A 21,213-nucleotide genomic window follows, 5' to 3' on the forward strand; every position below is an offset into this window, starting at 1 on the left:
GTCCTCAATCCATGCTGTGGCTTCCAGGGTGTGGGTGGTTGTTGTCAGGGGTGGTGGTGAGGGCCCTTAGCAGGGGTAGCAGCCTCTTGCGCCACTGAAGCAGCCCAGGCCTCCGAAGCCAGAGCCGAGGCCAAAGCCCCCGGAGACGGGCACTCCCTGGGAGCTGAGGACGTTGCCCACGGCAGCCGATGCGGAGGATCCGACGGCGGTGTTCTGGGGGAAGGAGCTGAGGATGGGTCCTGGCAGGGTGACCACGACGGTGGAAGGCTGGATGACGACGCGGGAGTCCTCGCACTGCCTGACACAGGGCTCGTTGCAGCTGTTAGCCAGCGGGGTGGGTCCGCAGGGGCGGCAGCTGTCGTAGCAGGCCATGGGTGTGGTGTGGAGGGGCCCTGGAAGAGAGGGTGTTGAGAAGGCGGAGGGGCGTGGGGGTGCGAGGGGCGGTGTTGCAGGAGGGCGAGGGAGCGGGGAGGCCTGGTGTGGGGCTGTGGGGAGCGTGGGGGTGGGGAGGCGTCAGCGGTGCTGAGGCTGGGGTCAGAGCGTGGTGGAAGAGAGGGGCCAGGTGGGTCAGGAGAAGGAGGAGAAGGGGGTTGAGGCTCACCTTGTTGAGCGCGGAGGAGAAGGCGTGAGGAGAAGAGTGTGAGGGAGAGAGGTCCTGGGCCGGCTTTTATGCTGGTGTGCGAGGGGCGGGACAGCCTTTGCGCATGACAGCATTTTGCATCAAGCAGCTGTTGCATGCCCCAGCCATGTAAGTAATGAGGTGGGGTGTGTTTTCCTTCCCGCAATTGTCCTATTTCATGTCCTCCTCTTGAGGCCGTGTGCATCTCACCGTGGCGGCAGCTTTTAAGTGCAAGTATTAGAGGCCAAAGGTTTGGTTTTGATGGTGCGTGTCAGGAGACTGGAATAAAGCATAGTAGATGTCAGGTGTCGTCGGTGAGGTCATCGCGTGGCACTGGTGTGGTTTGTGGGTGCGTTGTGAAGAGGGGGCCCCATTTCTTCGCAGCCCTGGCAGGCTGGTCTGGGCTTTGGAGGTGTGCTGGGAGTGAGTCGCTGCCCCTTTCATCATGTTCCATCCATCCTTGCCTTACCACTAGGTCGCTAAGCCCATTTTTAAGCCTGGCCTTTCCCCGTTGGGTGTGCTCTGTGGTTGGGTTGGTTTCCCTCTTGCTTGTAAGGGTGTAGATTGGAGAAAGGAGGCTGCGTGTTTGGGCTTGTGCCCCCTTGGTTCTGTCCCCGGGGGTGGCAGTGCAGGCAGGCAGAGGAGGGCCGCTTGTGAGAGCAGGCCGTTGTGCTGGCAGCCCTGGTTCAGAGTTCGCAAGCCCTGTGATGTGGGGAGCTCCCCTTAGCTGTGGCCAGCACATTTGCAGGCTGGGCTCCGGTGTGAAGCAATGCTTGTGCTGTGGTGTAATGCATCCAATGAAGAGCAAGGCAGCTGGTGAAGGATCTAGAGAAGACGACTTCTGAGGAGCAGTTGAGGGACCTGGGGGTGTTTAGTTTGCAGAAAAAGAAGGCTGAGGGGAGACCTTATTGCTGTCTACAGTCACCTGAGAGGGGGATGTAACGAGGTGGGTGTTGGTCTCTCATCCCTAATAAGAAGGGATAGGAGAAGAGGAAATGGCCTCCAGCTGTGCCAGGGGAGGTTTGGATTGGGTATTAGGAACAATTTCTTGATGAGAAGTGTTACCGAGTGTCACTGGCACAGGCTGCCCAGGGAAGTGGTTGAGTCCCCATCCCGGGAGGTATCTAAAAGACGTGTAGATGTGTCGCTCAGGGACACGGTTTAGCGTTGGACTTGGTACTGTTTGTGTCACGGTTGGACTCGGTAGTGTTTAAGGGTCTTTTCCAAGCTCCATGCCTCTCTGATTGTATATGGGGCACCCTGCGAGGGCAGGTGAGTTTCTGGAGAGCCCGTGAGTGTGTGGAGAGGCAGAGGGGGAGTGGAGGTGGCAGGCAGGGGAGGTGGTGAGCCAGGGCCTTTGGGGTGTTGTTTTGGGGTGAGTGCTGAGGGGTGAGGCTGTTTCTCTGCACAGTGTCTGATGGGCTGAATGAGGATTTGGAGCTTGCGGAGGGGAGCTGGAGGTGAGCAGGCAGCACGGGGCTGCAGAGGGGAGCCCTGGTGGTGGTGGCTGCATGCCGAAGGGTTGATGAATGGCAAGGCCTGCCCCAAGTGAGCTGAGGTGAGTGTGTTGCAGGCTGTTTGTCAGGCGGGCAGTGGTTGTTGCTGAGGAAGATGAAGGGCGGCAGGAAGGAGTGCTTTGTGACTGGATGTACGCAAGAGCATGGGGCTTGACTGGTGGTAGCCACGAAGGCGGAGGGAGCTGTCTGCTGTCCTTGGGAGGCCACTCTCCTTTAGCTTGGAAAGGTCATGGTGTGTTGGGGCAGTTCCTGAAGACTGGAAGGAAGCTCATACCCCTCGTATCTTAGAAGAAGATCAAGAGGGAGGATCTGGGAAAGTAGAGGCTGGTGAGGCTGACCTTGTTTCCGGGGAAGACGATGGAGGAAATCCTCCTGGGAAGCCCTGCCAGGACTAGGAAGGCCAAGAAGGTGCTGGGGAGTGGTCGGTGTGCATTTACGAAGGGGAAATTGTGCTTGACCAACCTCCGTGTCTTCCGGGTCGAAGTGACTTGGTGTTGGAGGAGGGGAGAGCAGTGTCTGTTGTTGAGCTCTACTTGAATGAAGCCTTTGTCACGGCTCCCATTCCACGCCCCTAGAGAAGCCGAGAAAGTATGGGTTGCATAAGTGGCCAGTGAGGCGGACTGCAAAGTGGCTGAAGGGCTGGGCCCAGAGGGTTGTGATCGGTGGCAGGCCAAGCGGCCATGGGCACAAGTGAAAAGCGATGGAATTGCATGGGCACGGAAGGCCAGGGTTTTTCAGTGTGCGGTTGGTCAAAGAGTGGAAGAGGTGGTGGAGTCTCCATCCTGGGAGATACTGAAACCACAACTGGCCATAGTCCCGGACAGCCTGCTCTGGCTTTCCCTGCTTGAGGAGGGTGGTTGACACATCTGCTTTCCAGAGTTTCTGTTGATCTAAACACTTCTGTGATTCTGCTTGCAGTGGTTGGCAGGGAGTCATGGTGGGGAACAGAGTCAGTGAAGTGTGTGATGGCACAGGGAGACTTTGTCAGCGGCGTGCGCAGGTGAGCGCTGTCGTGTCGAAGCGTTTGACTGAGCAAGTGGTGGGCTTGTGTCACGTTCTGGAAGCCCCCAGGTGCCAGTCTGTGTTGCTGTTGGTTGAGGTGACGTATTTCCTAGGAGAGGATTTGTGGCCCTTTTGCACCCACCCTGCTGGCCTGTTGAGCCGTGGCTTTGTGCCAGGTGAAGCTGGAAGAGCGTTGGGAGCAGAAAGGAAGAGGAGGCATCTTCAGGGTGGGCTGCAGAAGAACTTTATTGAGAGGAAATGAGAGAAAAGTCAGAAGCACCAAGAGGAAGGGAAGTGGTCTGATGTGCAAGTTGGGGCGACCATCAGCCGAGGTCCTTAGCTTGCAGTAGATTTTGCCAGAGCACCGAGATCTTCCTTTTCTATGGTGGGAGTAGCCCACTGGAGGTCCCCACTGGTCTTTGGCTTGTCAGAGAGTGATTGCAGCAGAGAGTAGTGGGCATAGCAGAAGGGGTGCTGCAAGGAAGGAAGAGGGAGAAGGGGCGGAGGTACATGGGCCATGTTTGCAGGCAGCCCAGGCTGGCCCCTTCCCTGCTTCCTTGCTTGCTGCTTTGAGAGGAGGAGCTGTGGACGGCAGGTCCATGTGCCTGCAACAGCCGGGAGGTGCGTCCTCAATCCATGCCATGGCTTCCAGGGTGTGGGTGGTTGTTGTCAGGGGTGGTGGTGAGGGCCCTTAGCAGGGGTAGCAGCCTCTTGCGCCACTGAAGCAGCCCAGGCCTCCGAAGCCAGAGCCGAGGCCAAAGCCCCCGGAGACGGGCACTCCCTGGGAGCTGAGGACGTTGCCCACGGCAGCCGATGCGGAGGATCCGACGGCGGTGCTCTGGGGGAAGGAGCTGAGGATGGGTCCTGGCAGGGTGACCACGACGGTGGAAGGCTGGATGACGACGCGGGAGTCCTCGCACTGCCTGACACAGGGCTCGTTGCAGCTGTTAGCCAGCGGGGTGGGTCCGCAGGGGCGGCAGCTGTCGTAGCAGGCCATGGGTGTGGTGTGGAGGGGCCCTGGAAGAGAGGGTGTTGAGAAGGCGGAGGGGCGTGGGGGTGCGAGGGGCGGTGTTGCAGGAGGGCGAGGGAGCGGGGAGGCCTGGTGTGGGGCTGTGGGGAGCGTGGGGGTGGGGAGGCGTCAGCGGTGCTGAGGCTGGGGTCAGAGCGTGGTGGAAGAGAGGGGCCAGGTGGGTCAGGAGAAGGAGGGGAAGGGGGTTGAGGCTCACCTTGTTGAGCGCGGAGGAGAAGGCGTGAGGAGAAGAGCGTGAGGGAGAGAGGTCCTGGGCTGGCTTTTATGCTGGTGTGCGAGGGGCGGGACAGCCTTTGCGCATGACAGCATTTTGCATCAAGCAGCTGTTGCATGCCCCAGCCATGTAAGTAATGAGGTGGGGTGTGTTTTCCTTCCCGCAATTGTCCAATTTCATGTCCTCTTGAGGCCGTGTGCATCTCACCGTGGCGGCAGCTTTTAAGTGCAAGTATTAGAGGCCAAAGGTTTGGTTTTGATGGTGCGTGTCAGGAGACTGGAATAAAGCATAGTAGATGTCAGGTGTCGTCGGTGAGGTCATCGCGTGGCACTGGTGTGGTTTGTGGGTGCGTTGTGAAGAGGGGGCCCCATTTCTTCGCAGCCCTGGCAGGCTGGTCTGGGCTTTGGAGGTGTGCTGGGAGTGAGTCGCTGCCCCTTTCATCATGTTCCATCCATCCTTGCCTTACCACTAGGTCGCTAAGCCCATTTTTAAGCCTGGCCTTTCCCCGTTGGGTGTGCTCTGTGGTTGGGTTGGTTTCCCTCTTGCTTGTAAGGGTGTAGATTGGAGAAAGGAGGCTGCGTGTTTGGGCTTGTGCCCCCTTGGTTCTGTCCCCGGGGGTGGCAGTGCAGGCAGGCAGAGGAGGGCCGCTTGTGAGAGCAGGCCGTTGTGCTGGCAGCCCTGGTTCAGAGTTCGCAAGCCCTGTGATGTGGGGAGCTCCCCTTAGCTGTGGCCAGCACGTTTGCAGGCTGGGCTCCGGTGTGAAGCAATGCTTGTGCTGTGGTGTAATGCATCCAATGAAGAGCAAGGCAGCTGGTGAAGGATCTAGAGAAGACGACTTCTGAGGAGCAGTTGAGGGACCTGGGGGTGTTTAGTTTGCAGAAAAAGAAGGCTGAGGGGAGACCTTATTGCTGTCTACAGTCACCTGAGAGGGGGATGTAACGAGGTGGGTGTTGGTCTCTCATCCCTAATAAGAAGGGATAGGAGAAGAGGAAATGGCCTCCAGCTGTGCCAGGGGAGGTTTGGATTGGGTATTAGGAACAATTTCTTCATGAGAAGTGTTACCGAGTGTCACTGGCACAGGCTGCCCAGGGAAGTGGTTGAGTCCCCATCCCGGGAGGTATCTAAAAGACGTGTAGATGTGTCGCTCAGGGACACGGTTTAGCGTTGGACTTGGTACTGTTTGTGTCACGGTTGGACTCGGTAGTGTTTAAGGGTCTTTTCCAAGCTCCATGCCTCTCTGATTGTATATGGGGCACCCTGCGAGGGCAGGTGAGTTTCTGGAGAGCCCGTGAGTGTGTGGAGAGGCAGAGGGGGAGTGGAGGTGGCAGGCAGGGGAGGTGGTGAGCCAGGGCCTTTGGGGTGTTGTTTTGGGGTGAGTGCCGAGGGGTGAGGCCGTTTCTCTGCACAGTGTCTGATGGGCTGAATGAGGATTTGGAGCTTGCGGAGGGGAGTTGGAGGTTAGCATGCAGCACGTGGCTGCAGAGGGGAGGCCCTGGTGGTGGTGGCTGCATGCCAAAGGGTTGATGAATGGCAAGGCCTGCCCCAAGTGAGCTGAGGTGAGTGTGTTGCAGGCTGTTTGTCAGGCGGGCAGTGGTTGTTGCTGAGGAAGATGAAGGGCGGCAGGAAGGAGTGCTTTGCGACTGGATGTACGCAAGAGCATGGGGCTTGACTGGTGGTAGCCACGAAGGCGGAGGGAGCTGTCTGCTGTCCTTGGGAGGCCACTCTCCTTTAGCTTGGAAAGGTCATGGTGTGTTGGGGCAGTTCCTGAAGGCTGGAAGAAAGCTATACCCCTCATATCTTGAAGAAGATCAAGAGGGAGGATCTGGGAAAGTAGAGGCTGGTGAGGCTGACCTTGTTTCCGGGGAAGACGATGGAGGAAATCCTCCTGGGAAGCCCTGCCAGGACTAGGAAGGCCAAGAAGGTGCTGGGGAGTGGTCGGTGTGGATTTACGAAGGGGAAATCGTGCTTGACCAGCCTCCGTGTCTTCCGGGTCGAAGTGACTTGGTGTTGGAGGAGGGGAGAGCAGTGGCTGTTGTTGAGCTCTACTTGAATGAAGCCTTTGTCACGGCTCCCATTCCACGCCCCTAGAGAAGCCGAGAAAGTATGGGTTGCATAAGTGGCCAGTGAGGTGGACTGCAAAGTGGCTGAAGGGCTGGGCCCAGAGGGCTGTGATCAGTGGCAGGCCAAGCGGCCATGGGCACAAGTGAAAAGCGATGGAATTGCATGGGCACGGAAGGCCAGGGTTTTTCAGTGTGCGGTTGGTCAAAGAGTGGAAGAGGTGGTGGAGTCTCCATCCTGGGAGATACTGAAACCACAACTGGCCATAGTCCCGGACAGCCTGCTCTGGCTTTCCCTGCTTGAGGAGGGCGGTTGACACATCTGCTTTCCAGAGTTTCTGTTGATCTAAACACTTCTGTGATTCTGCTTGCAGTGGTTGGCAGGGAGTCATGGTGGGGAACAGAGTCAGTGAAGTGTGTGATGGCACAGGGAGACTTTGTCAGCGGTGTGCGCAGGTGAGCGCTGTCGTGTCGTGTCGTTTGACTGAGCAAGTGGTGGGCTTGTGTCACGTTCTGGAAGCCCCCAGGTGCCAGTCTGTGTTGCTGTTGGTTGAGGTGACGTATTTCCTAGGAGAGGATTTGTGGCCCTTTTGCACCCACCCTGCTGGCCTGTTGAGCCGTGGCTTTGTGCCAGGTGAAGCTGGAAGAGCCTTAGGAGAAGAAAGGAAGAGGAGGCATGTCAGGCTGAGATGCAGGAGAAGTTTATTGGGAGAAAAAAGGAGTGCAAAGGCAGGAGCACCAAGTAGAAGAGAGCTGATCTGAGGTGCAACCAGGGCGACCATCAGCCAAGGTCCTTTGCTTGCAGTAGATTTTGCCAGAGCACCGAGATCTTCCTTTTCTATGGTGGGAGTAGCCCACTGGAGGTCCCCACTGGTCTTTGGCTTGTCAGAGAGCGATTGCAGCAGAAAGTAGTGGGCATAGCAGAAGGGGTGCTGCAAGGAAGGAAGAGGGAGAAGAGGCGGAGGTACATGGGCCATGTTTGCAGGCAGCCCAGGCTGGCCCCTTCCCTGCTTCCTTGCTTGGTGCTTTGAGAGGAGGAGCCATGGACGGCAGGTCCACGTGCCATCAACAGCTGGAGGTGCGTCCTCAATCCATGCTGTGGCTTCCAGGGTGTGGGTGGTTGTTGTCAGGGGTGGTGGTGAGGGCCCTTAGCAGGGGTAGCAGCCTCTTGCGCCACTGAAGCAGCCCAGGCCTCCGAAGCCAGAGCCGAGGCCAAAGCCCCCGGAGACGGGCACTCCCTGGGAGCTGAGGACGTTGCCCACGGCAGCCGATGCGGAGGATCCGACGGCGGTGTTCTGGGGGAAGGAGCTGAGGATGGGTCCTGGCAGGGTGACCACGACGGTGGAAGGCTGGATGACGACGCGGGAGTCCTCGCACTGCCTGACACAGGGCTCGTTGCAGCTGTTAGCCAGCGGGGTGGGTCCGCAGGGGCGGCAGCTGTCGTAGCAGGCCATGGGAGTGGTGTGGAGGGGCCCTGGAAGAGAGGGTGTTGAGAAGGCGGAGGGGCGTGGGGGTGCGAGGGGCGGTGTTGCAGGAGGGCGAGGGAGCGGGGAGGCCTGGTGTGGGGCTGTGGGGAGCGTGGGGGTGGGGAGGCGTCAGCGGTGCTGAGGCTGGGGTCAGAGCGTGGTGGAAGAGAGGGGCCAGGTGGGTCAGGAGAAGGAGGAGAAGGGGGTTGAGGCTCACCTTGTTGAGCGCGGAGGAGAAGGCGTGAGGAGAAGAGTGTGAGGGAGAGAGGTCCTGGGCCGGCTTTTATGCTGGTGTGCGAGGGGCGGGACAGCCTTTGCGCATGACAGCATTTTGCATCAAGCAGCTGTTGCATGCCCCAGCCATGTAAGTAATGAGGTGGGGTGTGTTTTCCTTCCCGCAATTGTCCTATTTCATGTCCTCCTCTTGAGGCCGTGTGCATCTCACCGTGGCGGCAGCTTTTAAGTGCAAGTATTAGAGGCCAAAGGTTTGGTTTTGATGGTGCGTGTCAGGAGACTGGAATAAAGCATAGTAGATGTCAGGTGTCGTCGGTGAGGTCATCGCGTGGCACTGGTGTGGTTTGTGGGTGCGTTGTGAAGAGGGGGCCCCATTTCTTCGCAGCCCTGGCAGGCTGGTCTGGGCTTTGGAGGTGTGCTGGGAGTGAGTCGCTGCCCCTTTCATCATGTTCCATCCATCCTTGCCTTACCACTAGGTCGCTAAGCCCATTTTTAAGCCTGGCCTTTCCCCGTTGGGTGTGCTCTGTGGTTGGGTTGGTTTCCCTCTTGCTTGTAAGGGTGTAGATTGGAGAAAGGAGGCTGCGTGTTTGGGCTTGTGCCCCCTTGGTTCTGTCCCCGGGGGTGGCAGTGCAGGCAGGCAGAGGAGGGCCGCTTGTGAGAGCAGGCCGTTGTGCTGGCAGCCCTGGTTCAGAGTTCGCAAGCCCTGTGATGTGGGGAGCTCCCCTTAGCTGTGGCCAGCACGTTTGCAGGCTGGGCTCCGGTGTGAAGCAATGCTTGTGCTGTGGTGTAATGCATCCAATGAAGAGCAAGGCAGCTGGTGAAGGATCTAGAGAAGACGACTTCTGAGGAGCAGTTGAGGGACCTGGGGGTGTTTAGTTTGCAGAAAAAGAAGGCTGAGGGGAGACCTTATTGCTGTCTACAGTCACCTGAGAGGGGGATGTAACGAGGTGGGTGTTGGTCTCTCATCCCTTGTAACAAATGATAGGAGAAGAGGAAATGGCCTCCAGCTGTGCCAGGGGAGGTTTGGATTGGGTATTAGGAACAATTTCTTCATGAGAAGTGTTACCGAGTGTCACTGGCACAGGCTGCCCAGGGAAGTGGTTGAGTCCCCATCCCGGGAGGTATCTAAAAGACGTGTAGATGTGTCGCTCAGGGACACGGTTTAGCGTTGGACTTGGTACTGTTTGTGTCACGGTTGGACTCGGTAGTGTTTAAGGGTCTTTTCCAAGCTCCATGCCTCTCTGATTGTATATGGGGCACCCTGCGAGGGCAGGTGAGTTTCTGGAGAGCCCGTGAGTGTGTGGAGAGGCAGAGGGGGAGTGGAGGTGGCAGGCAGGGGAGGTGGTGAGCCAGGGCCTTTGGGGTGTTGTTTTGGGGTGAGTGCTGAGGGGTGAGGCTGTTTCTCTGCACAGTGTCTGATGGGCTGAATGAGGATTTGGAGCTTGCGGAGGGGAGCTGGAGGTGAGCAGGCAGCACGGGGCTGCAGAGGGGAGCCCTGGTGGTGGTGGCTGCATGCCGAAGGGTTGATGAATGGCAAGGCCTGCCCCAAGTGAGCTGAGGTGAGTGTGTTGCAGGCTGTTTGTCAGGCGGGCAGTGGTTGTTGCTGAGGAAGATGAAGGGCGGCAGGAAGGAGTGCTTTGTGACTGGATGTACGCAAGAGCATGGGGCTTGACTGGTGGTAGCCACGAAGGCGGAGGGAGCTGTCTGCTGTCCTTGGGAGGCCACTCTCCTTTAGCTTGGAAAGGTCATGGTGTGTTGGGGCAGTTCCTGAAGACTGGAAGGAAGCTCATACCCCTCGTATCTTAGAAGAAGATCAAGAGGGAGGATCTGGGAAAGTAGAGGCTGGTGAGGCTGACCTTGTTTCCGGGGAAGACGATGGAGGAAATCCTCCTGGGAAGCCCTGCCAGGACTAGGAAGGCCAAGAAGGTGCTGGGGAGCGGTCGGTGTGGGTTTACGAAGGGGAAATGGTGCTTGACCAACCCCCGTGTCTTCCGGGTCGAAGTGACTTGGTGTTGGAGGAGGGGAGAGCAGTGTCTGTTGTTGAGCTCTACTTGAATGAAGCCTTTGTCACGGCTCCCATTCCACGCCCCTAGAGAAGCTGAGAAAGTATGGGTTGCATAAGTGGCCAGTGAGGTGGACTGCAAAGTGGCTGAAGGGCTGGGCCCAGAGGGTTGTGATCGGTGGCAGGCCAAGCGGCCATGGGCACAAGTGAAAAGCGATGGAATTGCATGGGCACGGAAGGCCAGGGTTTTTCAGTGTGCGGTTGGTCAAAGAGTGGAAGAGGTGGTGGAGTCTCCATCCTGGGAGATACTGAAACCACAACTGGCCATAGTCCCGGACAGCCTGCTCTGGCTTTCCCTGCTTGAGGAGGGCGGTTGACACATCTGCTTTCCAGAGTTTCTGTTGATCTAAACACTTCTGTGATTCTGCTTGCAGTGGTTGGCAGGGAGTCATGGTGGGGAACAGAGTCAGTGAAGTGTGTGATGGCACAGGGAGACTTTGTCAGCGGCGTGCGCAGGTGAGCGCTGTCGTGTCGTGTCGTTTGACTGAGCAAGTGGTGGGCTTGTGTCACGTTCTGGAAGCCCCCAGGTGCCAGTCTGTGTTGCTGTTGGTTGAGGTGACGTATTTCCTAGGAGAGGATTTGTGGCCCTTTTGCACCCACCCTGCTGGCCTGTTGAGCCGTGGCTTTGTGCCAGGTGAAGCTGGAAGAGCCTTAGGAGAAGAAAGGAAGAGGAGGCATGTCAGGCTGAGATGCAGGAGAAGTTTATTGGGAGAAAAAAGGAGTGCAAAGGCAGGAGCACCAAGTAGAAGAGAGCTGATCTGAGGTGCAACCAGGGCGACCATCAGCCAAGGTCCTTTGCTTGCAGTAGATTTTGCCAGAGCACCGAGATCTTCCTTTTCTATGGTGGGAGTAGCCCACTGGAGGTCCCCACTGGTCTTTGGCTTGTCAGAGAGCGATTGCAGCAGAGAGTAGTGGGCATAGCAGAAGGGGCGCTGCAAGGAAGGAAGAGGGAGAAGAGGCAGAGGTACATGGGCCATGTTTGCAGGGAGCCCAGGCTGGCCCCTTCCCTGCTTCCTTGCTTGGTGCTTTGAGAGGAGGAGCCATGGACGGCAGGTCCATGTGCCATCAACAGCTGGAGGTGCGTCCTCAATCCATGCTGTGGCTTCCAGGGTGTGGGTGGTTGTTGTCAGGGGTGGTGGTGAGGGCCCTTAGCAGGGGTAGCAGCCTCTTGCGCCACTGAAGCAGCCCAGGCCTCCGAAGCCAGAGCCGAGGCCAAAGCCCCCGGAGACGGGCACTCCCTGGGAGCTGAGGACGTTGCCCACGGCAGCCGATGCGGAGGATCCGACGGCGGTGTTCTGGGGGAAGGAGCTGAGGATGGGTCCTGGCAGGGTGACCAGCACGGCGGGAGGCTGGATGACGACGCGGGAGTCCTCGCACTGCCTGACACAGGGCTCGTTGCAGCTGTTAGCCAGCGGGGTGGGTCCGCAGGGGCGGCAGCTGTCGTAGCAGGCCATGGGTGTGGTGTGGAGGGGCCCTGGAAGAGAGGGTGTTGAGTAGGCGGAGGGGCGTGGGGGTGCGAGGGGCGGTGTTGCAGGAGGGCGAGGGAGCGGGGAGGCCTGGTGTGGGGCTGTGGGGAGCGTGGGGGTGGGGAGGCGTCAGCGGTGCTGAGGCTGGTGTCAGAGCATGGTGGAAGAGAGGGGCCAGGTGGGTCAGGAGAAGGAGGGGAAGGGGGTTGAGGCTCACCTTGTTGAGCGCGGAGGAGAAGGCGTGAGGAGAAGAGCGTGAGGGAGAGAGGTCCTGGGCTGGCTTTTATGCTGGTGTGCGAGGGGCGGGACAGCCTTTGTGCATGACAGCATTTTGCATCAAGCAGCTGTTGCATGCCCCAGCCATGTAAGTAATGAGGTGGGGTGTGTTTTCCTTCCCGCAATTGTCCAATTTCATGTCCTCCTCTTGAGGCCGTGTCCATGTCACCCTGGCGGCAAGTTTGAAGTGCAAGTATTAGAGGCCAAAGGTTTGGTTTTGATGGTGCGTGTCAGGACGGGCAGAGGACACGACCAAAGGGTAGGAGAGGTGGGGTGTCATCAGTGAGGTCATCACGTGGCACTGGTGTGGTGTGGTTTGCGGGTGCGTTGTGAAGAGGGGGCCCCATTTCCTTGTCGCCCTAATGAGCTGGTCTGGGCTTTGGAGGTGTGCCGGGTGTGAGGGGCTGCCCCTTCCATCGCATTGGGTCCGTCCTTGCCTTGGTGCCAGATCACTACGGCAGTTTTTAGGCCTGGCCTTTCCTGTTGGGTGTGCTCTGTGGGTGTCTTGGTGCCCCTCTTGCTGGTAAGGTTGGAGGTGGGAGAAAGGAGGCTGCGTGTTTGGGCTTGTGCCCCCTTGGTGCTGTCCCTGGGTGTGGCAGTGCAGGCAGGCAGAGGAGGGCCTCTTGTGAGAGCAGGCCGTTGTGCTGGCAGCCCTGGTTCAGAGTTTGCAAGGCCTGTGATGTTGGCCTGCCAAGCTCCCCAAAGGCTTGTGTTGGCCCCTCCGGAGCGCTCCCCTTAGCTGTGGCCCGCACGTTTGCATGCTGGGCTGTGGCATAATTTATCCAGAGAAGAGCAAGGCAGCTGGTGAAGGATCTAGAGAAGAAGACAACTGTGGAGAGGTTGAGGGAACTGGAGATTTTAATTTGCAGAAAAAGAAGGCTGAAGGATGACCTTCTCACTCTCTACAGTCACCTGAAAGGACGATGTAACAAGGTGGGTGTTGGTCCCTCATTCCTAGTCATAAGTGAGAGAAGAGGATAATGGCCTTCAAGCTGTGCCAGGGGAGGTTTAGATTGGGTATTAGAAATAATTTCTTCACAGAAAGGTTTATCAAGTACTGGAACAGGGAAGTGGTTGAGTCCCCATCCTGAGAGGTATCTAAAACACGTGCAACGTGGTGCTCAGGGACATGGTTTTGTGGTGGACTTGGCAGTGTTAGTTAACGGTTGGACTCAATGATCTTAAGGGTCTTTTCCAAGCTAAATGAATCTATGCTTCTAAGTGCGTGCTGCCAACGGAAGCTGGCATGAGAGACATGGGCAGAAGTGCATTAGTGTGTCCAAGCCTTTGAGTAAGTGATGGGCTTGTGTCATGGGCTTGACGTCCCCATGTGACAGTCTGTGGTGGTGTTGTTGCTGGGGACATACTTGCTAAGAGAGGTCTTGCAGCCCCTTTCCAGCCATCCCGCCAGCCTGTTGAGCCCTGGCTTTGTGCTGAGTGAGGCTGGAAGAGCGTTGGGAGAAGAAAGGCAGTGGAGGCATCTTCAGGCTGGGCTGCAGAAGAACTTTATTGAGAGGAAAAAGAGAGAAAAGGCAGGAGCACCAAGAGGAAGGGAAGTGGTCTGAGGCGCAAGTAGGGCGACCATCAGCCATGGTCCCTTGTGTGAGATAGCTCTAGCCAGAGCCCCAAGATCTTCCTTTCCCGCAGTGGGAGCGGCACACTGGAGGCCTCCCATGGCCTTTGGCTTGTGAGAACGTAGCTGCAGCAGAGAGCAGTGGACGTAGTAGGAGAGGCAGTGCCAAGAAGGAAGAGGGAGCAGAGGAGGAGGTACACGGGCCATGTTTGCAGGCAGCCCAGGCTGGCCCCTTCCCTGCTCGTTGCTTGGTGCCTTGAGAGGAGGAGCTGTGCACTGCGGGTGCACGTGGCAGCAAGTGATTGGAGGTGCGTCCTCAATCCATGCCATGGCTTCCAGGGTGTCGCTGCCTTGCTGCGTGATCACTAAGCCTGTCCTCAGGCCTGGCCTTTCCCGTTGGGTGTGCTCTGTGGGTGTCTGGAGCCCCTCTTGTTTGACTTTGTGGTTCTTGTGGAGGACGAGCTGACTCCAAGGCAGCAACGCACCCTTCTGGCAAAAGTGACCAAGAATCTCCATGGCAGCATTGGGTCGAACGTTGCCAGCAAGTGTGGGGAGGTGATCTTGCTCTGTCTTCAGCGCTGGTGAGGCTCCGTGTGGAGTCCTGTGTCCAGCTGAGGGCTGCCCAATGGAAGAAGGACATGGCCTTCGTGGAGTGAGTGCGGTGCAGGAGTACCAAGATGCTGAGGGGACTTGCGCGTCCTTCCTATGAGGAGAAGCTGAGAGAGCTGAGAGGTTTTTGAGCCAGGAGCCAAGACTGCGCAGGGGAGAGGTCATCAATGTTTGTAAATCCCAGATAGGAGGGAAAGGTCAGGGGAGTCAGGCAATTTTCATGGGTGGCCGTGGCCAGGGCAAGGGTGGATGGAGAAAGCTGTGAAGACGTGCCATTTCCTTGGAAGGGAAGGCAAGGCTTTTTCAGCGTGAGGGTGGTCAAAGAGTGGAACCGTCTGCGCAGAGAGATGCTGGAGTCTCCATCACTGGATATATTGAAACCCTGAGTGGTCATGGTCGTGGACAGCCTGCTCGAGCTGACCCTGCTTGAGCAGGTTGGGTAGAAGTAGCCAATCTCCAGAGATTCCTTGGGCATTGAGTGTTTCTGTTTGCTGTGATTCTGCTTGCTGTGTTGGGCAGAGAGTCATGCTGGGGAAGAGAGTTGGTCAAGTGTGTGCTGCCATGGGGAGCGTCCATCAGAGTCATGTGTAGAAGTGCCTTAACGTACTGAGGCCTTTCTTTGGGCGAGTGAAGGGCTTGTGTGATGGCTTGGAAGCCCTCTGGGTGCCAGTGGGTGGTGTTGCTGGGGCCATACTTGCGAAGAGAGGTCTGGTAGCCCCTTTTTGACCCAACCCAATGGCCTGTTGAGCCCTGGCTTTGTGCTGAGTGAGGCTGGGAGACGAAAGGAAAAGGAGGCATGTCAGGCTGGGATGCAGGAGATGTTTATTGAGAGAAAAAGAGAGTGAAAAGGCAGGAGCAGCAAGAGGAAGGGAGGCGCTCTGAGGTGCAATGTGGGCGACAATCAGTCGAGGTCCTTGGCTTGCAGTAGATTTTGCCAGAGCACCGAGATCTTCCTTCCCTACGGTGGGAGCAGGCCAACAGAGGTTCCTGGTCATCTTTGGCTTGTCAGAGAGCGATTGCAGCAGAGAGCAGTGGGCATAGGAGAAGGGATGCTTCAAGGAAAGAAGAGGAGGAGGTACATGGGCCATGTTTGCAGGCAGCCCGGGCTGGCCCCTTCCCTGCTTCCTTGCTTGGTGCTTTGAGAGGAGGAGCCATGGACGGCAGGTCCACGTGCCAGCAGTGGCCTGGAGGTGCGTCCTCAATCCATGCCGTGGCTTCCAGGGTGTGGGTGGTTGTTGTCAGGGGTGGTGGTGAGGGCCCTTAGCAGGGGTAGCAGCCTCTTGCGCCACTGAAGCAGCCCAGGCCTCCGAAGCCAGAGCCGAGGCCAAAGCCCCCGGAGACGGGCACTCCCTGGGAGCTGAGGACGTTGCCCACGGCAGCCGATGCGGAGGATCCGACAGCGGTGCTCTGGGGGAAGGAGCTGAGGATGGGTCCTGGCAGGGTGACCACGACGGTGGAAGGCTGGATGACGACGCGGGAGTCCTCGCACTGCCTGACACAGGGCTCGTTGCAGCTGTTAGCCAGCGGGGTGGGTCCGCAGGGGCGGCAGCTGTCGTAGCAGGCCATGGGTGTGGTGTGGAGGGGCCCTGGAAGAGAGGGTGTTGAGAAGGCGGAGGGGCGTGGGGGTGCGAGGGGCGGTGTTGCAGGAGGGCGAGGGAGCGGGGAGGCCTGGTGTGGGGCTGTGGGGAGCGTGGGGGTGGGGAGGCGTCAGCGGTGCTGAGGCTGGGGTCAGAGCGTGGTGGAAGAGAGGGGCCAGGTGGGTCAGGAGAAGGAGGGGAAGGGGGTTGAGGCTCACCTTGTTGAGCGCGGAGGAGAAGGCGTGAGGAGAAGTGTGTGAGGGAGAGAGGCGCTGAGCCGGCTTTTATGCGGGTGTGCGAGGGGCGGGACAGCCTTTGCGCATGACAGCATTTTGCATCAAGCAGCTGTTGCATGCCCCAGCCATGTAAGTAATGAGGTGGGGTGTGTTTTCCTTCCCGCAATTGTCCAATTTCATGTCCTCTTGAGGCCGTGTCCATGTCACCCTGGCGGCAAGTTTGAAGTGCGAGTATTAGAGGCCAAAGGTTTGGTTTTGATGGTGCGTGTCAGGACAGGCAGAGGACACGACCAAAGGGTAGGAGAGGTGGGGTGTCATCAGTGAGGTCATCGCGTGGCACTGGTGTGGTGTGGTTTGTGGGTGCGTTGTGAAGAGGGGGGCCCCATTTCCTTGTCGCCCTAATGAGCTGGTCTGGGCTTTGGAGGTGTGCTGGGTGTGAGGGGCTGCCCCTTCCATCGCATTGGGTCCGTCCTTGCCTTGGTGCCAGATCACTACGGCAGTTTTTAGGCCTGGCCTTTCCTGTTGGGTGTGCTCTGTGGGTGTCTTGGTGCCCCTCTTGCTGGTAAGGTTGGAGGTGGGAGAAAGGAGGCTGCGTGTTTGGGCTTGTGCCCCCTTGGTGCTGTCCCTGGGTGTGGCAGTGCAGGCAGGCAGAGGAGGGCCTCTTGTGAGAGCAGGCCGTTGTGCTGGCAGCCCTGGTTCAGAGTTTGCAAGGCCTGTGATGTTGGCCTGCCAAGCTCCCCAAAGGCTTGTGTTGGCCCCTCCGGAGCGCTCCCCTTAGCTGTGGCCCGCACGTTTGCATGCTGGGCTGTGGCATAATTTATCCAGAGAAGAGCAAGGCAGCTGGTGAAGGATCTAGAGAAGAAGACAACTGTGGAGAGGTTGAGGGAACCGGAGATTTTAATTTGCAGAAAAAGAAGGCTGAAGGATGACCTTCTCACTCTCTACAGTCACCTGAAAGGACGATGTAACAAGGTGGGTGTTGGTCCCTCATTCCTAGTAATAAGTGAGAGAAGAGGATAATGGCCTTCAAGCTGTGCCAGGGGAGGTTTAGATTGGGTATTAGAAATAATTTCTTCACAGAAAGGTTTATCAAGTACTGGAACAGGGAAGTGGTTGAGTCCCCATCCTGAGAGGTATCTAAAACACGTGCAACGTGGTGCTCAGGGACATGGTTTTGTGGTGGACTTGGCAGTGTTAGTTAACGGTTGGACTCAATGATCTTAAGGGTCTTTTCCAAGCTAAATGAATCTATGCTTCTAAGTGCGTGCTGCCAACGGAAGCTGGCATGAGAGACATGGGCAGAAGTGCATTAGTGTGTCCAAGCCTTTGAGTAAGTGATGGGCTTGTGTCATGGGCTTGACGTCCCCATGTGACAGTCTGTGGTGGTGTTGTTGCTGGGGACATACTTGCTAAGAGAGGTCTTGCAGCCCCTTTCCAGCCATCCCGCCAGCCTGTTGAGCCCTGGCTTTGTGCTGAGTGAGGCTGGAAGAGCGTTGGGAGAAGAAAGGCAGTGGAGGCATCTTCAGGCTGGGCTGCAGAAGAACTTTATTGAGAGGAAAAAGAGAGAAAAGGCAGGAGCACCAAGAGGAAGGGAAGTGGTCTGAGGCGCAAGTAGGGCGACCATCAGCCATGGTCCCTTGTGTGAGATAGCTCTAGCCAGAGCCCCAAGATCTTCCTTTCCCGCAGTGGGAGCGGCACACTGGAGGCCTCCCATGGCCTTTGGCTTGTGAGAACGTAGCTGCAGCAGAGAGCAGTGGACGTAGTAGGAGAGGCAGTGCCAAGAAGGAAGAGGGAGCAGAGGAGGAGGTACACGGGCCATGTTTGCAGGCAGCCCAGGCCGGCCCCTTCCCTGCTCGTTGCTTGGTGCCTTGAGAGGAGGAGCTGTGCACTGCGGGTGCACGTGGCAGCAAGTGATTGGAGGTGCGTCCTCAATCCATGCCATGGCTTCCAGGGTGTCGCTGCCTTGCTGCGTGATCACTAAGCCTGTCCTCAGGCCTGGCCTTTCCCGTTGGGTGTGCTCTGTGGGTGTCTGGAGCCCCTCTTGTTTGACTTTGTGGTTCTTGTGGAGGACGAGCTGACTCCAAGGCAGCAACGCACCCTTCTGGCAAAAGTGACCAAGAATCTCCATGGCAGCATTGGGTCGAACGTTGCCAGCAAGTGTGGGGAGGTGATCTTGCTCTGTCTTCAGCGCTGGTGAGGCTCCGTGTGGAGTCCTGTGTCCAGCTGAGGGCTGCCCAATGGAAGAAGGACATGGCCTTCGTGGAGTGAGTGCGGTGCAGGAGTACCAAGATGCTGAGGGGACTTGCGCGTCCTTCCTATGAGGAGAAGCTGAGAGAGCTGAGAGGTTTTTGAGCCAGGAGCCAAGACTGCGCAGGGGAGAGGTCATCAATGTTTGTAAATCCCAGATAGGAGGGAAAGGTCAGGGGAGTCAGGCAATTTTCATGGGTGGCCGTGGCCAGGGCAAGGGTGGATGGAGAAAGCTGTGAAGACGTGCCATTTCCTTGGAAGGGAAGGCAAGGCTTTTTCAGCGTGAGGGTGGTCAAAGAGTGGAACCGTCTGCGCAGAGAGATGCTGGAGTCTCCATCACTGGATATATTGAAACCCTGAGTGGTCATGGTCGTGGACAGCCTGCTCGAGCTGACCCTGCTTGAGCAGGTTGGGTAGAAGTAGCCAATCTCCAGAGATTCCTTGGGCATTGAGTGTTTCTGTTTGCTGTGATTCTGCTTGCTGTGTTGGGCAGAGAGTCATGCTGGGGAAGAGAGTTGGTCAAGTGTGTGCTGCCATGGGGAGCGTCCATCAGAGTCATGTGTAGAAGTGCCTTAACGTACTGAGGCCTTTCTTTGGGCGAGTGAAGGGCTTGTGTGATGGCTTGGAAGCCCTCTGGGTGCCAGTGGGTGGTGTTGCTGGGGCCATACTTGCGAAGAGAGGTCTGGTAGCCCCTTTTTGACCCAACCCAATGGCCTGTTGAGCCCTGGCTTTGTGCTGAGTGAGGCTGGGAGACGAAAGGAAAAGGAGGCATGTCAGGCTGGGATGCAGGAGATGTTTATTGAGAGAAAAAGAGAGTGAAAAGGCAGGAGCAGCAAGAGGAAGGGAGGCGCTCTGAGGTGCAATGTGGGCGACAATCAGTCGAGGTCCTTGGCTTGCAGTAGATTTTGCCAGAGCACCGAGATCTTCCTTCCCTACGGTGGGAGCAGGCCAACAGAGGTTCCTGGTCATCTTTGGCTTGTCAGAGAGCGATTGCAGCAGAGAGCAGTGGGCATAGGAGAAGGGATGCTTCAAGGAAAGAAGAGGAGGAGGTACATGGGCCATGTTTGCAGGCAGCCCGGGCTGGCCCCTTCCCTGCTTCCTTGCTTGGTGCTTTGAGAGGAGGAGCCATGGACGGCAGGTCCACGTGCCAGCAGTGGCCTGGAGGTGCGTCCTCAATCCATGCCGTGGCTTCCAGGGTGTGGGTGGTTGTTGTCAGGGGTGGTGGTGAGGGCCCTTAGCAGGGGTAGCAGCCTCTTGCGCCACTGAAGCAGCCCAGGCCTCCGAAGCCAGAGCCGAGGCCAAAGCCCCCGGAGACGGGCACTCCCTGGGAGCTGAGGACGTTGCCCACGGCAGCCGATGCGGAGGATCCGACGGCGGTGCTCTGGGGGAAGGAGCTGAGGATGGGTCCTGGCAGGGTGACCACGACGGTGGAAGGCTGGATGACGACGCGGGAGTCCTCGCACTGCCTGACACAGGGCTCGTTGCAGCTGTTAGCCAGCGGGGTGGGTCCGCAGGGGCGGCAGAGGTCGTAGCAGGCCATGGGTGTGGTGTGGAGGGGCCCTGGAAGAGAGGGTGTTGAGAAGGCGGAGGGGCGTGGGGGTGCGAGGGGCGGTGTTGCAGGAGGGCGAGGGAGCGGGGAGGCCTGGTGTGGGGCTGTGGGGAGCGTGGGGGTGGGGAGGCGTCAGCGGTGCTGAGGCTGGGGTCAGAGCGTGGTGGAAGAGAGGGGCCAGGTGGGTCAGGAGAAGGAGGGGAAGGGGGTTGAGGCTCACCTTGTTGAGCGCGGAGGAGAAGGCGTCAGGAGAAGAGCGTGAGGGAGAGAGGTCCTGGGCTGGCTTTTATGCGGGTGTGCGAGGGGCAGGACAGCCTTTGTGCATGACAGCATTTTGCATCAAGCAGCTGTTGCATGCCCCAGCCATGTAAGTAATGAGGTGGGGTGTGTTTTCCTTCCCGCAGTTGTCCAATTTCATGTCCTCTTGAGGCCGTGTCCATCTCACCCTGGCGGCAGCTTTTAAGTGCGAGTATTAGAGGCCAAAGGTTTGGTTTTGATGGTGCGTGTCAGGAGACTGGAATAAAGCATAGTAGATGTCAGGTGTCGTCGGTGAGGTCATCGCGTGGCACTGGTGTGGTTTGTGGGTGCGTTGTGAAGAGGGGGCCCCATTTCTTCGCAGCCCTGGCAGGCTGGTCTGGGCTTTGGAGGTGTGCTGGGAGTGAGTCGCTGCCCCTTTCGTCATGTTCCATCCATCCTTGCCTTACCACTAGGTCGCTAAGCCCATTTTTAAGCCTGGCCTTTCCCCGCTGGGTGTGCTCTGTGGTTGGGTTGGTTTCCCTCTTGCTTGTAAGGGTGTAGATTGGAGAAAGGAGGCTGCGTGTTTGGGCTTGTGCCCCCTTGGTTCTGTCCCCGGGGGTGGCAGTGCAGGCAGGCAGAGGAGGGCCGCTTGTGAGAGCAGGCCGTTGTGCTGGCAGCCCTGGTTCAGAGTTCGCAAGCCCTGTGATGTGGGGAGCTCCCCTTAGCTGTGGCCAGCACGTTTGCAGGCTGGGCTCCGGTGTGAAGCAATGCTTGTGCTGTGGTGTAATGCATCCAATGAAGAGCAAGGCAGCTGGTGAAGGATCTAGAGAAGAAGACTTCTGAGGAGCAGTTGAGGGACCTGGGGGTGTTTAGTTTGCAGAAAAAGAAGGCTGAGGGGAGACCTTATTGCTGTCTACAGTCACCTGAGAGGGGGATGTAACGAGGTGGGTGTTGGTCTCTCATCCCTTGTAACAAATGATAGGAGAAGAGGAAATGGCCTCCAGCTGTGCCAGGGGAGGTTTGGATTGGGTATTAGGAACAATTTCTTCATGAGAAGTGTTACCAAGTGTCACTGGCACAGGCTGCCCAGGGAAGTGGTTGAGTCCCCATCCCGGGAGGTATCTAAAAGACGTGTAGATGTGTCGCTCAGGGACACGGTTTAGCGTTGGACTTGGTACTGTTTGTGTCACGGTTGGACTCGGTAGTGTTTAAGGGTCTTTTCCAAGCTCCATGCCTCTCTGA

The 21,213-nt window shown here is 57.7% G+C and overlaps 6 protein-coding genes across 6 annotated transcripts; all 6 read right to left on the reverse strand.

The window, feature by feature from the left end:
- Positions 1-66: 66 nt before the first annotated feature.
- Positions 67-372, reverse strand: LOC148057193 (feather keratin-like). The gene has a single exon (XM_087734056.1). It carries the CDS (start codon positions 370-372, stop codon positions 67-69), a length of 306 nt encoding a protein of 101 aa, XP_087590182.1.
- A 3,457-nt stretch (positions 373-3,829) lies between these two features.
- Positions 3,830-4,135, reverse strand: LOC148057194 (feather keratin-like). Its single transcript, XM_087734069.1, has one exon. It carries the CDS (start codon positions 4,133-4,135, stop codon positions 3,830-3,832), a length of 306 nt encoding a protein of 101 aa, XP_087590195.1.
- Positions 4,136-7,587: 3,452 nt separating this feature from the next.
- Positions 7,588-7,893, reverse strand: LOC148057195 (feather keratin-like). Its single transcript, XM_087734083.1, has one exon. The coding sequence runs from the start codon at positions 7,891-7,893 to the stop codon at positions 7,588-7,590; it is 306 nt and encodes a 101-aa protein (XP_087590209.1).
- Positions 7,894-11,349: 3,456 nt separating this feature from the next.
- Positions 11,350-11,655, reverse strand: LOC148057196 (feather keratin-like). The gene has a single exon (XM_087734094.1). It carries the CDS (start codon positions 11,653-11,655, stop codon positions 11,350-11,352), a length of 306 nt encoding a protein of 101 aa, XP_087590220.1.
- A 3,730-nt stretch (positions 11,656-15,385) lies between these two features.
- Positions 15,386-15,691, reverse strand: LOC148057197 (feather keratin-like). Its single transcript, XM_087734105.1, has one exon. It carries the CDS (start codon positions 15,689-15,691, stop codon positions 15,386-15,388), a length of 306 nt encoding a protein of 101 aa, XP_087590231.1.
- Positions 15,692-19,419: 3,728 nt separating this feature from the next.
- Positions 19,420-19,725, reverse strand: LOC148057198 (feather keratin-like). The gene has a single exon (XM_087734113.1). The coding sequence runs from the start codon at positions 19,723-19,725 to the stop codon at positions 19,420-19,422; it is 306 nt and encodes a 101-aa protein (XP_087590239.1).
- Positions 19,726-21,213: the final 1,488 nt, after the last annotated feature.

This window comes from Nipponia nippon, unplaced genomic scaffold (genome assembly GCF_047370975.1).
Source record: "Nipponia nippon isolate SJK-2023a ecotype South Korea unplaced genomic scaffold, ASM4737097v1 scaffold_1, whole genome shotgun sequence".
Taxonomy (NCBI): domain Eukaryota; kingdom Metazoa; phylum Chordata; class Aves; order Pelecaniformes; family Threskiornithidae; genus Nipponia; species Nipponia nippon.

Excerpts from the sequence above, each read along its gene's own strand:
- LOC148057194 (XM_087734069.1), bottom strand. The coding sequence starts at position 4,135 with ATGGCCTGCTACGACAGCTGCCGCCCCTGCGGACCCACCCCGCTGGCT.
- LOC148057198 (XM_087734113.1), bottom strand. The coding sequence starts at position 19,725 with ATGGCCTGCTACGACCTCTGCCGCCCCTGCGGACCCACCCCGCTGGCT.
- LOC148057197 (XM_087734105.1), bottom strand. The coding sequence starts at position 15,691 with ATGGCCTGCTACGACAGCTGCCGCCCCTGCGGACCCACCCCGCTGGCT.
- LOC148057195 (XM_087734083.1), bottom strand. The coding sequence starts at position 7,893 with ATGGCCTGCTACGACAGCTGCCGCCCCTGCGGACCCACCCCGCTGGCT.
- LOC148057193 (XM_087734056.1), bottom strand. The coding sequence starts at position 372 with ATGGCCTGCTACGACAGCTGCCGCCCCTGCGGACCCACCCCGCTGGCT.
- LOC148057196 (XM_087734094.1), bottom strand. The coding sequence starts at position 11,655 with ATGGCCTGCTACGACAGCTGCCGCCCCTGCGGACCCACCCCGCTGGCT.